The sequence below is a fragment of the Mirounga leonina genome, unplaced genomic scaffold (genome assembly GCF_011800145.1).
Source record: "Mirounga leonina isolate KUSES-001 unplaced genomic scaffold, KU_Mleo_1.0 Mir_448, whole genome shotgun sequence".
Taxonomy (NCBI): domain Eukaryota; kingdom Metazoa; phylum Chordata; class Mammalia; order Carnivora; family Phocidae; genus Mirounga; species Mirounga leonina.
The window spans coordinates 1189645-1205333 of record NW_023270758.1 but is presented as its reverse complement, the minus strand read 5'-3'; the positions used below and the strand labels follow the sequence as shown (position 1 = coordinate 1205333).

General features: G+C 48.8%; 1 protein-coding gene across 3 annotated transcripts in view; it reads right to left on the bottom strand.

The window, feature by feature from the left end:
• GGA2 (golgi associated, gamma adaptin ear containing, ARF binding protein 2) overlaps positions 1-15674 on the bottom strand; it is a 40045-nt gene extending 24371 nt beyond the window's left edge. Inside the window, exon 1 of one of the 3 annotated variants that reach the window (XM_034988050.1) lies at positions 15592-15674. In XM_034988050.1, the coding sequence (XP_034843941.1) occupies positions 15592-15643 (52 nt within the window). In that variant the 5' untranslated portion in view covers positions 15644-15674. Of the gene's footprint in view, positions 1-6186; positions 6352-15591 lie in introns of those variants that run through there. The other 2 variants (XM_034988049.1, XM_034988047.1) reach the window with 2 other exon arrangements.
• Between the last annotated feature and the right edge of the window lie 15 nt (positions 15675-15689).

Genomic DNA, 15689 nt, shown 5'->3' with positions numbered 1-15689 from the left:
TCTCAAAATCCTACCCATTCTTCAAGGCCCATCTGAATTTCCACCTTCCCCCAAAACCTCCTCCCACTGCTCCAGCCCCTGTGATTCTCCTCCCTTCGGGTTACTGAAGAGTCCAAGGTCAAGCAGAGTTTAACCTTTCCTGACTGCAGTCACACTTCTGTCATGTGGAAGTCATGTGTCTCCCCAGCTCAACTGAGATTCAAAAAGCCAACTCCATTCTAAGTGAAAAAAGAAGACAAGGGAGAACAAAGGAATCAGACTGTCACTGCCCATATTCCCTCACCTGTTCCCCCTCAAAGCCCCTTCCTATGCTGGATCTCGAAAATCCTATCCATCCTTTGAGCCCCAATTCAAATGCCACTTCTTCATAAAGACTTCCTTGATCTCTCTCCCACTCCCACCAAACAGAAGCCTCTCTTCCTTCTCAGAAGACCCGCATTCTACCTGCCCCTCTTACGATGGAGATGTCTAGCTCCAATTCTGACTAGCTACTTGTCCTTGGGCTCTCAGGGCCTCAGTTCCCTCCACTATGAAAGAAAACAGCACCTTCCTCAAAGGACACTCCTGAGGTTTATAAGGTAGTATCTAAAGTGCCTGGTACAGCAGCAAATATTAAAGTAATCAATAAAGGACAGCTAAATCTTATTGTTCATTATAATGCACAGTGTCTGCCTTTTACTTTAAAGGCATGCGTACGTGACTTATTGCACCTAAAGGGAATAAAATTCTAGAAGGCAAAAGCCATATATTCCCTGCAGGGCTTAGTACATTACCTTCCTCAAAGGCACAAAATAATTACTCATGAAATAAATTATTTAAAGCAGTGATTCTCAGAGATCCTGATTAAAGAGATCGGACTCATCTTAAATAATTCTGCCTGATTTTAGCTTCCTGAAGTTTTAGTGCACTACCAGGTCAAGGTTGATGTCTCTGGGCACTCAGAAACTCGACCCATGACTGGACCTAGAGCCGAGATCGGCAGAATCCAGCCTTCCTCCTCCTCACCCCCTCCCCGGCCACCAAGTGAAAAGAGTAAGACAATCACCAGCTTTTCCAAAGAAAGGAGTAAGACACATCTATGAGGTTAAGTCATGTTCCAAACCCTTAACCAAGGCAAAGCAGCAAGATCTATAAAGGATAAGTTTATTTGTATCATGAGGATTCCCTCAGTTTATCCCAGCCCCCAAATAGCAACAGCAGTATTAGCTGCCCTTTTTTTTTTTTTGTAAAGAAGTTACCATGTACCAGCCACCAGGCTGAGTGTTTCCCAAGCCTCCCTCCCGTCCAATGTTAAGAAGGGAGAGCGCCACTATTCTCTCATGATTTTAGAGGCAAAGAAACCTGCCCAGCCACCAAAGCTGGAAAACAGCAACAAAACTGCAGTCCCAGGTCTGCCCCGAGCCAGGGCCCAAACATTTCTCTCAGTTCCTTGACAGAGACAAGGCCTCTTTGGGAACTAGTTTCAACTTTCTTGCCACTAAGTTATCAACTCCTAAAGCAGGAAGACCGGTCTCGTTCACCTTCACATCCTCCAGAATGTCACTGACACAACTATCTACTGAATGAATGATTCACCTTTTGCTCTGCAGAGCCTGGCCAGTTGGCTGGACCAGTTTTTGACTCCAGGGGAGGGCTAACCCGGTTCGGAAATAACTGGGTCTTCCATAATATAATGCCAGCCGGCAAGGCTGTTTCAGAGGCTTCCTGCGGCTCCAGAGAAAACGGCCCCCCGGCCCCCCCAAGGTCCACCCACTGGGTCTGATCAGGCCGTAGCACCCCTAGGGTGCAGGACACCCATGTGCCCCAAGGAGTGGCTGGTGGCCAGCAGGGCACAGCCAGGGAAAGACTCAAAGAACCTCTTCTCTACTTCTCAGGACTGCCACAGCCCTACCAGGGGCTACCCCAGGCATTAAAGTGGTTTCTTTAGCTGGCACTTGGGCAGGACAAAGAACACTAGTGCCACGTATCTACTTAATAAAAGCAGTGTTCCTATGCATTTCAAGCCCGCTACAGGGTGAGAGGTATTAAGAAAACAGCTGAGACCTCCAGCAGTGAGTGACATGGCTCCTCTAAGAGTGACTAAATCCGAAGCCAAATCATCTCACACAGCTGCCAATGAACCACGAGAGTCCTGACTCCGGCGCCAGGAGCAGCCTATGCTGGTCAGGGGAACCCTGAGGCTTTGGGGAAGCAGTGACCTCAAGGAACACTTAGAGTTCAATCCTTCAGGAAGTCTACAGTCCAGGAGTCCTTCAGTTAAGCCCACGACGGAAACCCAAGACCCACCATGGGAATGTCCTATGCTAGGCTCCAAGATAAAGAATGAGCTCAGCCCTCAAGAAGCTGGGAGAGTATAAATAGATTGCAATTTGACCACCCCCGATCCCCAAGAGAGGCACAAAAGTGGGGCTGGAAGGAAGACAGGACATATCACCTGGGAGTAGGTCCAGGTGAAAGGAACACGGCTTTACTGAGCACCCCACTACAAGCATGTAAGATGGCCCAGCGCCCCTGGCAGCACCGCTATGGCTACAGTCCCAAAGACCAAAGGGACCCAGCACAGCTTTTAACAGCATAGGACTGGCAACAACCTCAAAGGTCCACTAACAGGGAACTGGGTACATCAATTATTGGGATGTAGGTTCTCACTAATAAGAACGAGGCAGCTCTCTATGCAATCCTGGGGAACCACCACCAAAATCAATTAAGTTTGGGGGTCAGGGTCTGCAGAATGCACAGAAGCTGCTATTTGCATTTTTTAAAGCATGAATTTCTGGTAACACCTTCCTCCCCCCCACCTAATTTTCATTAAATTCTAGTTAGTTAACATATAGCATAATATTGGTTTCAGGAGAATTCAGTGATTCATCACTTCAGCTTCCTGATGTTCCTTTGAGGAACTACTCCTCCCCAGTTCCAAAGTTTTTCCTTTTTTTTTTCTCCTGCTAAGCCAATAGGAGTTTTTTGCCACTCACAACTAAAAACACTAATGATAATATCTAACACTACATGCCAGACACTGTTCTAAGTGCTACACATGTATTAACAACTCTAAGGTCAGATTACTACTATCTACTATCTCTATCTTCAAGACACAGCTGCCCTGCTGGACTGACGCAAGGTCTGTTAGTGACCTGAGCCTGGCAGTCCTCAGACCCCACCTACAAGGACTTCCTTCTCCATCCAGCCCAGACTCAGTGCATTTCTTCAGCTACACCCCTGTCCTTGCCACACCATCAACCCCTCTACCTCCTTGGCCTTCCATTGTACCAACTCCACTGTGCCCCACATCCCAGCAAATCCAGTTTAAACCATAGCTCACCTCCTCTGATCCTACTAGGGGTGGAGAATCACACAACCCTGAAGACTACAAGAAACACTTCTGATGTCCAATCAACACTCTGAAGTCCAAACTCAGAGGATCTCAAGTATGAAGTGGGAAGGTGATCCTGCCCTTTTCCTCTGAGGGGACATTTGGCAATATCTGGAGATGCTTTTGGTTTTATGTGGGCATTTTGGTGTGTGCTATTGGCATCTAGTGGGTTGAGGCCAGGAACTCTACTAAACATCCTATAATGCACAGGACAGACCCCCACAACACAGAATTATCAGACCCAATGTCAACAGTGTCAAGGTTGAGAGACCCTGTTCTCAAGCATCCAGGTGGGCACCCTTTTGTTTCCCTTACCAGCCGTTTCCAAACTTCCCCACCTCCTCCCTGAAGGCCCCTGTTCCATCTCTGCCCCTGACACTCAGCAGGGAATGGTGGTGGTCACACGGGACCTTATTTGCATGTGCAATCATCTTTATCTCCTTCCCCAAACATTCAGAAAAACAAAAGGTGCCCTTCCTCTCTGTGAAGCCAAGTCACCCCTTTCTGCTCTGGCTCTGACCTCCTTCAGCATCTTCAAGGCCCTCACCCATGGCTCCAGCATTGGACTTGGGATTTAAGGATATTTCCCCAAAGGAACAGTAGCATAAAGAGGGGCTTACAGGTGCCCCTCTCCTTTTGAGATCTTCTTTACACCTAAATTCCCTCTGGCTACGCTCCCTCCTTCCTTTCACAAATACCATTTAAAAAAAAAAGAAAAAAGGGCTGGTGACCAGGGGCTACACGCTCCCTACACCAGATAAACTTCATATTGCAGAATAGCTGTTGCCAACTCTTCAAAACTCAAGAGATTTCACATAAAATATAGGTTCTAGCTCTAACTGAAAAACTGCAAGATCTAGCACCTTTGGGACCATATCTGCCTAAAACAGAGGGTCTGAAGAACCCCCACCTTGGGCAGTCGGGTTCCCTGTTATCTCCTGCACCGGGTCAGCTGACAGCGTCCTCTCACCCAGTCCACCTGACTCTTTTTGGCAACTCCAGTCTAGGCCTATTCTCCACTACCTAATCAACTGCCTTCAGTCCCCACCACTTAACTCAAAGATACCTCATCGGCAACCTTTTAGTTGCCAAATTCAAAGTTCCCCCTTCTCCTGCCTCACCCTACTCCATCTTTCTGCCCACCAACTACGCCCCTCCTTTGAGATGGGTGGCTCCCCACCCCCCCAGCTTTCTCCTGCCCGTGTCAGCGCCACCTTCCCTGTCAGGCTGCTTTTCCCACCTGCTTCCTAAACGCTGAGGTTCTCCATGCTCTATCTGCAAACCTCTGCTCTTCTTAATATCCACCGCCTGCCTGGACAAGCTCTCTGCCAGTGAACTGAAGATTCCCACACTGACCTCCAGCTCCCACCCTTTCTGCAGCTGATCACCTGCCTGGACAGGGTCTCTTTTTGGCTATGCCACCTGTACCTCAAACTCCACAACGGAACCATCTTTTCCTTCTTAAACTGAGTCTTCCTCACAGGTGAGGCATTTCTAACTAACCAGTTCCCAGAGCCCGAAATCCGGGATCCATCCTAAGTTCCTCCTAGTCTCCATTCGAATGCATCAAGGCCGCTGATTGTGCCTGCTAATTATTTCTACTGTCAGCCCCTAAGCACTACCAAAACAGCTTTTTATTTACTCTCCCTGCCTGGCCTCGCCTCCCTAGCCAATTTGGCTCCACATGGCTGCAGATGAGGCTTTTAATAGGTGTACTTGATCAGACGCTCCCACTGAAAACTCCACCCCCACCCCGCCACAGGATAAAATATAAATTCCTTCCTGCAGCATCCAAACCCCTCGAAGATCTGCAGCATCCAAGCCCTGATTAGCCCCCCAGCCTCTTTTCCAGGCTCTTTGTTCTTTAGGCTTTCCACTCCAGCAGTACCCACTACTGGTTCCCAAAACGCCCCACACTCTCCCGTCCCCAGTTTTTTGCACATGGTTTCCTGTGCCGGAGTGCCTGAGATGTTGTCACCTCCACTGTCCACTCAAATGCTATGTCTGCTGTGACAATCCCCAGGTAAACCGATCAACTCCTTATCACATGTTAAAGCAAAAGCGGCCCGCACCCCAATTTGCCGTAATTATAGCAAGGTGCCCTGACTGTGTACTTGGACCCACTAAACAAGGTCTTTGTAATCAAGGACCCTGTGTTACGCACCTCAGGATTTCCAGCACCTAGCAGAGCCCAATACAAGACGCATAGTCTGTAGCCTCCCTGAATTTCAATTCCTCATCGGTTACCTGTACCGGCCAGGACTGCGGTGAGGGGGGAGACCGGCCAGAGTAAACGTACACAAAAGGTATAAAGGGCTTGTTTTGACATTAACAACAGCAGCCTGATAGAGATCTGTACCAGCTCGAGAGAGACCGCAAGAGGCTGCCTGCCTTGCGCGAGTCTCCTTCAGTGTGAAGGTCCTCTTCTCCAAAACGGGATTAGTAACAGAAGCTGCCTCTTGGGGTCGTAATGAGGATTAACAATGGCTGAAATGCTTCTAGCACAGTGCTTGACACAAAAGAAAAGCTCCACACACGCTAGCCATTACGTGAATCATGTTTGCGTGCTGCGACGACAGAGGTGGGCAGTGGCGGGGAGCAGAGTACCCAGACTCGGGTTCCACCGCCCGGCCGACTCCTGAGGCTCCTCGGGGGAACCCGGGGCGATCCCCGCACCCACGCCCCGCCCAACCCAGCCCAGCCCCCGGCCACCTGCCCGCCGCCGCCGCCGCGTAATAAAGGCCTGGGGAGGCGGGAAGCCAGGCCTCACGTGTGTTGCTGGGCCCCCGCCGAGGGGCGGCCCCGCTACTCACTGAGCCACAGCTCCAGCGCCGCCGCCGGCCCCGGGGGCCCCCCGGCCGTCTCGGCCCCCGCCGCGGCCCCTGCTGCCACTGTCGCCGCCGCCGCCATGGCCCGGACCCCGCTGCTCAAGTTGCGGCTGCCCCTGGCCTCTAGCCGCCGCCGCCGTCCGGCGCGCTCCGGGGCTGCCGACGCGGCAGGCGAGGGTTGGCACGTGACAGGGCGGGGTCTGGTGCGGCCCCGCCCACCACTCAAGCCCCGCCTCCGGCGAGCCCGGGGCCGGGGGCGCTGCCTCGCAGAGATGCCTCCCCTCCGCGGAGGCTGGGTTTGCCCAGTGTGGTTCTAGACCACGGCGGGGCCAAGGCCTATCAAGCCAACTTCTCGAGGCCTGCGTGCTCTTGTCCTTCTGGAGTAGGCTTGTCGGATGAAATGCAGGATGCCCAGTTAAATTTGAATTTCAGATAAACTAGGAATAGGGTTTTTTTTGGGGGGGGGGGGAGTATTTTTATCCAGGAGGGTCTTCCCCCACACCACCTTCTCTGAAATGACACACAGGCTTTCTATCATACTGCCTTATTTTCTCCTTTACACATTACACCATCGATCTACTAAATACTGCCTATTTTGTTAAAGGATAATTTTTCCCCAAAAAAGTCATGATTCTCATACATATTGAAACAAATACATGTTAAATATTTTAACTTTAATTAAATGAGGGGAACTGAGCGGATGTGGTGTTGTAATTCATTCAAAAGAGAAAAAAAGGGGGGCGCCTGGGTGGCTCATTCGTTAAGCCTCTGCCTTCGGCTCAGGTCATGATCCCAGGGTTCTGGGATCAAGCTCCCTCCTCTGGAAGGAAGCCTGCTTCTCCCTCTCCCACTTCCCCTGCTTGTGTTCCCTCTCTCGCTATGTCTCTGTCAAATAAATAAAATCTCTAGGAAAAAAAAAGAAAAAAGGTTGGGGGCACCTGGGTGACTCAGTCGGTAGAGCAGGAGACTCTTGATCTTGGTGTTGGAAGTTCAAGCCCCATATTGGGTATAGAGATCATTTAAAATCTTAAAAAAAGAAAAAGGCAAATGTATACAGAGTAAAGGAGTGTTGGAACACATGGACAAATGGACACAAAACTAGCTTTTCCATCAGCAGTGAGGGCTGTCCACCCAACCTGCAGAATAATTTGCATTTCTATCAGTCATCTAGGAGTAACCACTTGTAAGAGGTCCGAGAGACAATGAAAAGCCATGCTACCTAGACGACACATAATTTTCCTTCGAAGCACGCTGTCTATACTCCATTGCCTGTTTCACCCCACTAATAAAAGCAAAAACTTTGCTCTGCACACTTCTATATCCCCAGTACCTAGAATAGTGCCTGGCATGCTAGTGCCACCAAATATTTGTTGAATGGCCAAATGAACCCTAGAAGCAGTAAGAGGTAGCTATAGGGCTTTAGGTCCCGTCTCTGAATGAGGACTTCAACCACTTCCATCTTGACCTCAGTCTGTACTTTCTAATTGATTAAGTTCTTTCCAGCTTATCTCTTAACTGTGGCAAAGGCCCCACAGGAAAAGTATCCTGTGATGGGAACCAAAACTACCCCCTCAAGCAGTAAGGACGGCCCTGAGCCAGCAAGACCCCGCCCTGTGATTGACCCAAAGACATTGATGACCTGACTTCACTGCCCACCTTTGTCCCGCATGTTCCTTACATAAACCTGCAAGTATTTTCAGCACTCTGGAGACGTCTTTGAGATGTTAGTCTGCTCTGTTCCCCGCTGGCCTCATTGAAATAAATCCTTTTCTTGCTTCACCACCACTGTCTCTCTGCCTTTGGGTTTTGTCAGTAGTGAGGAACCAAACCTGATCTGTTTGGGACTCTCAGAGCCAGGGACTCTTGCAGCCTTGCGGCCCAGGGACATCCCTATCCCAAGTAAATACACAAACTAAGTGAGGTAACCACCGTTGTGCTATCTCAGTTTCAAAATAAGTCTAGCCACACACATCTCTGACAGATTGCTGCCCATAGCACCCTTCCACATGGAAACTGTCATGAAAGCTCTGAACAAGAGACGGAAGTGCTGTTTGCCAGCTTCTATGCTAAACCTTTTACAGTTGTTACCGGTCTTGATAAACTCGCGCTGCTCTAACAGAATACCCCAGACTCGGCGGCCTAAACAAGACGTTTTCTCACAGGTCTGGAGGCTGGAAAGTCCAAGATAAGGTGCCGCAGATTGGGTCCCTGGTAAGACCCCACTTCCTGGTTTGCAGAGGGCTGCCATTTTGCTGTGTGCTTCCAAGGTGGAGGGACAGGGTGAGAGAGAGAGTATGCATTGTGGTCTCTTCCTCTTATAAAGATACTAATCTCTTCCTGAGGGCTCCACCTTTGTGACCACATCTAAACCTAATTAACTCCTAAAGTCCCACCTCCAAATACCACCACATATAGAGGCTTAGAGCTTCAGCATATGAATTATCAGGGGACAGCTTCCACCTATAACATTATTCATATAGCGGAAATTTTGTTTTTCAAAGAATTGTCTATAGCGTACCCTTCTGTGTTCTTTTTGGTTCTTTGGGAATTATGTTACATCTCTGTAAACTGTAGATAACTGAAAGCAATTAAAAATTATTCTTGTCTATAGGCTTGCAAATGAATTGTCCTGGGAAAATACAACCTGCTCTACGTGGAAAAACCAGTTTGTCTCCACCTGCACATTCATTTCAATATTCCTGATCTATAAATTTGTCCTGTGGATTCTCCTTTGAACTGGTTGTAACATCTCCTCAGCGTCTTCACTAATGAGTCAAATAAAATCTTTAACACATGTTCATCTCTTGAAAATTCTAAACACCTGGCGACGCTAGAGCTGGGTTTCCTCACTGCAACAAATGTCTGGAGATGACTGGAGACTGCGCCCCATAGAGGGGCAGGAACTCTCCACTGGCCAAGGACCATTCATCACTTCTTAGATATATCTTACACCTGGCTTACGTTACTTACGTGATTTTAGGCAACCACACTCATTCAACATTTTGACTAGTGGATCAGTTTTCCAACTGGCCTTTGTTAGAATAACCTGGAGGGCTTGTTAAAACACATCATGCAGGGCCCAACCCACACAGTTTCTAATTCAGTAGGTCTGGGACGAAGCCCAAGAATCTTTCTCATTAGTCTCCAGGCGATGCTGATGCCGCTGGCCTAGGGACTGCAACAGAAAGATAAAAGGTAAGTGGGCAATAGGGAAGTGGATTGGGAGTTCAGGGCAGTGGTTGGGTTTACATACCATCGAACTTCTGGCACTTTATAGATGCAAAATAATTATTGGTGGAACTGGAATCCTCTGGCTCTCCCTATCTAGCTCTAAGCACCAGATGTTAACTAATTGTACCTGAAGTCCTTTCTTTTGTATGTCCTGTTCCTTCAGCCTGGAAAGACCTCCCTCTGCTGTCAAACTGTCAGCGTGGAGCTGCCAGATTTAGCCAATAAAAATAGAGGAAGCCCAGTTAAATCTGAATTTCAGACACACAATTTTTTAGCACAAGTATGTTCCAAATATTGCCTGGGACATACTTATACTAAGACAATTACTATTTATCTGAAATTGAAATCAAAAGGCAAAACCCAACTCTTTCTAAAGGAAGTGTTCCCCGACTGGCTTTCCCCCCCCACCCCCACCCAAGGATTCCATATTCCTGTAGCAATTCCATTGCCTCTCCACCATCAGCTCCACACCTGTATTACGGCAATTGTTAGTCTCATGTGAGACTCTCATCTCTTTGAGGTGGGGGACCTTCTCTTTTGAGAAGGTGGGAGGGGGAGAGGGAGAAGCAGACTCCTGCTGAGCAGGGAGCCCAATGTGGAGGCTCGATCTCAGGACTCTGGGATCATGACGCGAACCGAAGGCAGACGCTTAACTGACTGAGCCACCCAGGCGCCCCTGAATGTCTGTAATTAATGAGGCTTTATTATTCCTCTCCACATCCCCAGGCCTCAGAGGGCCTGGCACAAGAGGTATTTGTCAAATGAATGAATACAGACAGGATTGAATGGACTCGGTTTAGAGGGGTTCTCCAGGTGATGACAGCTTCCCCTCCTTGGCTGGGCTGTCCTACTGCCATCAGGATCGGGAGAGTGGTGGGTGGGGGTGGAGCTGAGGGGGGCTCTGGCCTAGAGGGAAAGGCCGTGACCCTAACATTTGGCAGGGCTATGACGGATAAGTTGAAGATCCCCCAGGCCGTGATAATGAGCATGAGTGCCAAAACAAACTTGTACTGACTTCCAAATTAAAAAAACACATTCATATCCGGTGATTCACTAATGACAATAGTTACCACCAGTGATGTGAAGTTCCTGGAACACTGCATAGCAGCATTCTCACTAAACGTAGCGACTTCGGCAAAGTCAGCCCCTGTGCTCTTGACTGCTCACCCTGACCATCTGATCCGATCAGAGGTGGATCTGGGCTTTGACTCCACAGTGTCTCTGAGCAGCCACTGCGTGAAGCACAGCTGTTCTCAGCACCAGGGGTACAATGGTGAAGACAGGACGCCCCCGTTCTCCTGGACTTTACTATCTGACACCAGCAAATAACCGCAGAACTCCTTACATACACAATTAGTTATGCAATCAATTCCAATTGTGTGCTTTGGAAAAGAGGGTGCTGATGATGAAAGACAACAGGAAGACCTCCCAGGAAGAAGTCAGAGGCTTCCCTGATGTGATAGCGGAGCTGAGATCTGGAGGCTAGGAAGGAGGCAACCAGGCAAAACCAGAGAAGAATGGGGAGAACAGTAGTATGAAGGCAGGAAGGAGATGTGCCTGGGGACCTCGGGAAGGCATATGTGGTTGGAGGCCAGACAAGAGGGCACGTGAGGGGCCGTAAAGGGTGAAGTGCAGCTGGGGAGACAGACCAGGGTCAGGCTGTGATGAGGAAGCGCGGCTTCATCTGGACAACAGTCCTCCTCCTTGCCTCATTTTCCAATCCTCTCCTATCAGGGCTCCCTGCTTCTGGTCTGGTTCTGCTCCAATCTCTCTGCAGCAAAGCTGCCAGGAGGAGCTTTCAAATAATCCACAAATCCGATCCTGTCGCTTCCCAAAACCTTTCAATGGCTCCTCACCTTCCACCTCCTGACGACTTAACCCATCTCTTCACTAACGGAACCCACAATTTGTTCAAGTGCCCAGGGTTCCCCAACCCAGCCGTGGACCTCAAGGAAGAGTGGGCCCTGCCCCCACTCTGGGTCTGACTGACCTATGAGGATGCCTCCCCCACTTTCCCAGAAGTTCAAGAATGGGGAAGTAAAGCAGGGAAGGGTGCTTGGAGAAAAGTTTCTTTGCATTTGGGGGAGAGCGGCAGAAAGCCACTACCTCTGACAGCACATGAAGGAGGAAGTGCAGAGAGGCCCAACCATTTTAGGCAAGCCAGCTGTCAGCACAGGAAACCAACCCAAGGCTATTGGCTGGGGCCAATACAGCAGAGATGGAAATGGAAAGACCCGGGGTCCTTACTGATGTCACTGGACGTTTAATTAACCAACCCTAGAGCCTGCCTTACCCCCTGAACTTCCTGTTACATGAAATACTAAATCTTATTTTAAGCTGGTTTGAATCTGGGGTTTTTTTTGTTGTTGTTATTTGCATCAGATGGCACCCTGATACCCTTAACCTGGCAAAGAAGGGCCATTTGGGGGGGCACCTGGGTGGCTTAGTCGGTTAAGTGTCTGCCTTCGGCTCAGGTCATGATCCCAAGGGCCTGGGATTGAGCCCCACTTTGGTGGGGGGTGGTCCCTGCTCAGCGGGGAGCCTGCTTCTCCCTCTGCCCTCCCCCTGCTCATGCTCTTTCTGTCAGATAAATTTAAAAAAAATCTTAAAAAAAAAAGGGCCATTTGGAATTTCCCTCTGCTTGGTTTCTCAGCCACTTCTACACCTCCTCAACTCCTACTCTTACATGCTCACCTTTGTGAAGTTCTCCTCTCCTCCTTCTACTTGGAATACCCTTCCAACCCCCACAGACCTGGGAAACTCCTACTCATCCTTTAGAACACTGTTCAAAGGTCACTTCATCTGTAAAGCCTTCTAGTACCCCTGAACAGATTAAAAGCCGCCCTCTCTGGACCCTCCTATTACCCAGAGGGTCCTCACTTTCTAAGTATTCATCACTCTTGGTCCCTGGGAAGGTAGGAATTTTGTCATATGACAAATATATTAACTGATGAATAGATGACTTCCATTTGTCCCCACCCTTCACTTCAGAGTCTTTGTCCAAAGTCTGTCTCATAGAGGGACGCCTGGCTGGCTCAGTCAGTAGAGCATGTGACTCTTAATCTTGGGGTTGTGGGTTCAGGCCCTACATAGGGTGTAGAGATTACTTAGAAATAAAATCTTAAAAAAAAAATATGCTATGTCTCATAGATAGTTGGATTCAAAGCAAATCACAGGCCACAGACCAGCCTGCTAACCACAATTGCAAATCTTGCAAAGCGATGCTGGGAAACTATTAAATTTAGCAGTTAGACCAGCTGAAGACTGCCACTTCTAAACACACTGGTCTGACTGATGGGGCCCTTATTTCTTCCATAAGATCCTCACTTGATTCCCTACTATGTGTCAGGCAATAGGCCAGGCACCATGGTTATAACCAAGAATGAGACAAACTGCCTGCCTTTCTTAATCTTACATTCTTTAGAGTAAGGGAGGCAGTAAACACGTACAAGTATGCTATATACTTTCATATAGTAATAAGTATTACGCAGAAACAAAGTAGGATAAAGGCAATGGAAATGAAATTCCAAATGTGGTTACAGAACAATAATTTTCTAGAAAAGATCCTCTCTGAGGGACACTGACAGAGAATGTGCTGAGGGGAAGGAACCACTCTCCCTACTCAGTACAGTGGGCCCCCCTGCAGCCACGGTCCTATTGTGTGACTCTGTCCCACTGGCCACAGTTGACTGGACTATGAGTAGACAGCTGACCCAAGTGAGGCCATCAGATTCCTCCTGGGAATCTGGACATGGAATACTAGATAAGAGAGAGGATTCTGCTGTAGGGCTGGGGCAGTTATTGGCCAAGTACAGAGAGAAAGAAAAAGCTGGCCTGCAAAAGGAAGACGAGGGGAGCAGACCCAGCTGAATGTTAGAGACTGTAGTCTCAGAGGGACAAAAGTGAGGTTCTTGAGTCCCAGTGGGTTGGCAGGTACAGATTCCAGGCTCTCGAAAGGTCCAGCTGGAAGTCCTCCTGTTTGATCTGTGAGAGTCCTACCTCTCTGATAAATTTCTTTTGCAGTTCAAGTTAGTCTGAGTGGGGGGTGGGGCGTGGCCTGGGTGGCTTGGTCAGTTAAGGGTCTGCCTTAGGCTCAGGTCATGATCTCTGGGTCCTGGGATTGAGCCGTGTTGGGCTTCCCGCTCAGCGGGGTGTCTGCTTCTCCCTCTCCCACTGCCCCTCCCCCTGCTCCTTCTCTGTCAAATAAATAATCTTTTTTTTTTTTTAAAGTTAGTCTGAATGTTTCTATGCTTTACAATCAAGATCGCCCTTTCTAAGAATGGAAATACCGGTGGTGATGATGATGGTAATAGATAACACCGGTTAAGTGCCAATCACTGTTTTAAGAACTTTCCATATAACATCTATTTTAATCCTTATGACTCTTTGAGACAGGAACACTTGCCAGCCCCATTTTATAGACGAGGAAACTGAGGTCCAGAAGTCACATGGTGAGTAGATGGTAGAACTGGCTTTTGAGTCTAGTAGTTGGCCTCCATGGCCTTTACCACTTCACCATGCTCTCAGAAGCCTGGGGGAATGGACTTGAGGTTATTTCCAATGTGTGGAGTCCCTTCACCCACACCCACGGTACTGAGCAAAACCCCAGTGTGAAGACACATGCCGCTTTTTAGACAGCTCCCTCCAACTGAGAAAGCGGCATCAGCTTATCAATTCATGAGCCGGTTTCTCATAACCGTGCTTGTGCCGTAGAAGCAGAGGCCCCGATGTCACTCCGTAGCTAAGACTTGAGCTTGGACTGTGGGTTGTCATAAGCCTGAGTTTAAATCCTTGCTTTGCCTCATACTGTAACCTTGGGACAGTTCATGAACTCTTCTGAGCCTCAGTTTCCCCACTTATAACACAAATAAGAATACCTCTCTCATGGGGTTGTGGAAATTGAATGGCGATGGGCTACAGTGTTTCTCATTTGGAGGCTGGCTGCCACGTGGGGAAAGTCTAGAAGCCCCAGCAGGATCTTTCAAAAAAAATTTTTATTTTAGTTTTTTAAAGATTTTATTTATTTATTTGACAGAGAGGCAGGGAGAGAGGGAACACAAGCGGAGAAGCAGGCTTCCCACTGAGGAGGGAGCCTGATGCGGGACTCAATCCCAGGACTCTGGGATCATGACCTAAGCTGAAGGCAGATAGATGCTTAATGACTGAGCCACCCAGGTGCCTCCCCCCCAAATTTTTATTTTATTATTCTTTTTCCAGTACGGTCTTTATAGACAGTCATCATCTTCCTTCCACTTTAGCCATTCCTATTTACCCCAGTAAGAACATCTATTTCAGGAGCACCTCGCTGGCTCAGTTGGAAGAGCATGAGACTTGATCTTGGAGTTGTGAATTTGAGCCCCATTTTGGGCACAGAAATTACTTAAATAAAAAAATAATAAATAAAAAGAACATCTTATTTCAGAAACCTGTAGACAATGACTTACAAAAATGGGCAGAAGGAAGAGGTGGATATGAAGAAAAAGGTGTAAAACAGGCAGGGCGAAGGTCCAGTCCAAGGACCAGGCCTGGAGAACTGGAAAAGAGAAAGAGATGACCTTTAGAGAAGGAGACACAGGATGCCCCAAGGGCAAGGACCAAGAGCAGTATAAAACGCAGTGCTCACCCTTGGCAGACGGTCACTTCTCCTTTTACAAGCCCCAGAGGGTCTGCCGTCCAGTTCAGCCCTGCATGTACCAGCCATCCTTCCCTGCTCCACATCCCAACGGGGCCCGAGAACCGAGACCCATGTGTCCAGGCAGCTGCCGCGCTGTCAGGGGCTAACCTGCATCCCCTCAACACTCATGCTGAAGCCCTAACCCCCAGGACCTCAACGTGACTGGATGTGGAGACAGGATCCCTAAAGGGGTGATTAAGTTATAATTGGGCCATTAGGGTGGGCCTTACTCCAACCTGACCCATGTCCTTCTAAGAAGAGATGTGAACACCCGGAGAGATGCCAAGACATGCCCTGAAGAAAGACCACATGAGGACACAGAGAGAAGGTGGCCATGGGCAAGCCAAGGAGAGAGGCCTCTGGGAAGGCGCAACTGCTGACACCTTGAGCTTGGACTCCCAGACTCCAGAACTGTGAGAAAATAATTTTCTGTTGCTCAAGCCACCTGTCTGGCAGCCTAAGCTGAATGTGAACCAGCCCCTAACCTGTGCCGTATAACAAGCTGTCCGAACCAGACACGAGGTGAGAAGAATCCATAAATGCACTGTGAGCACCCGCAGACTGTTTCCTCTCGGGGTTCCTT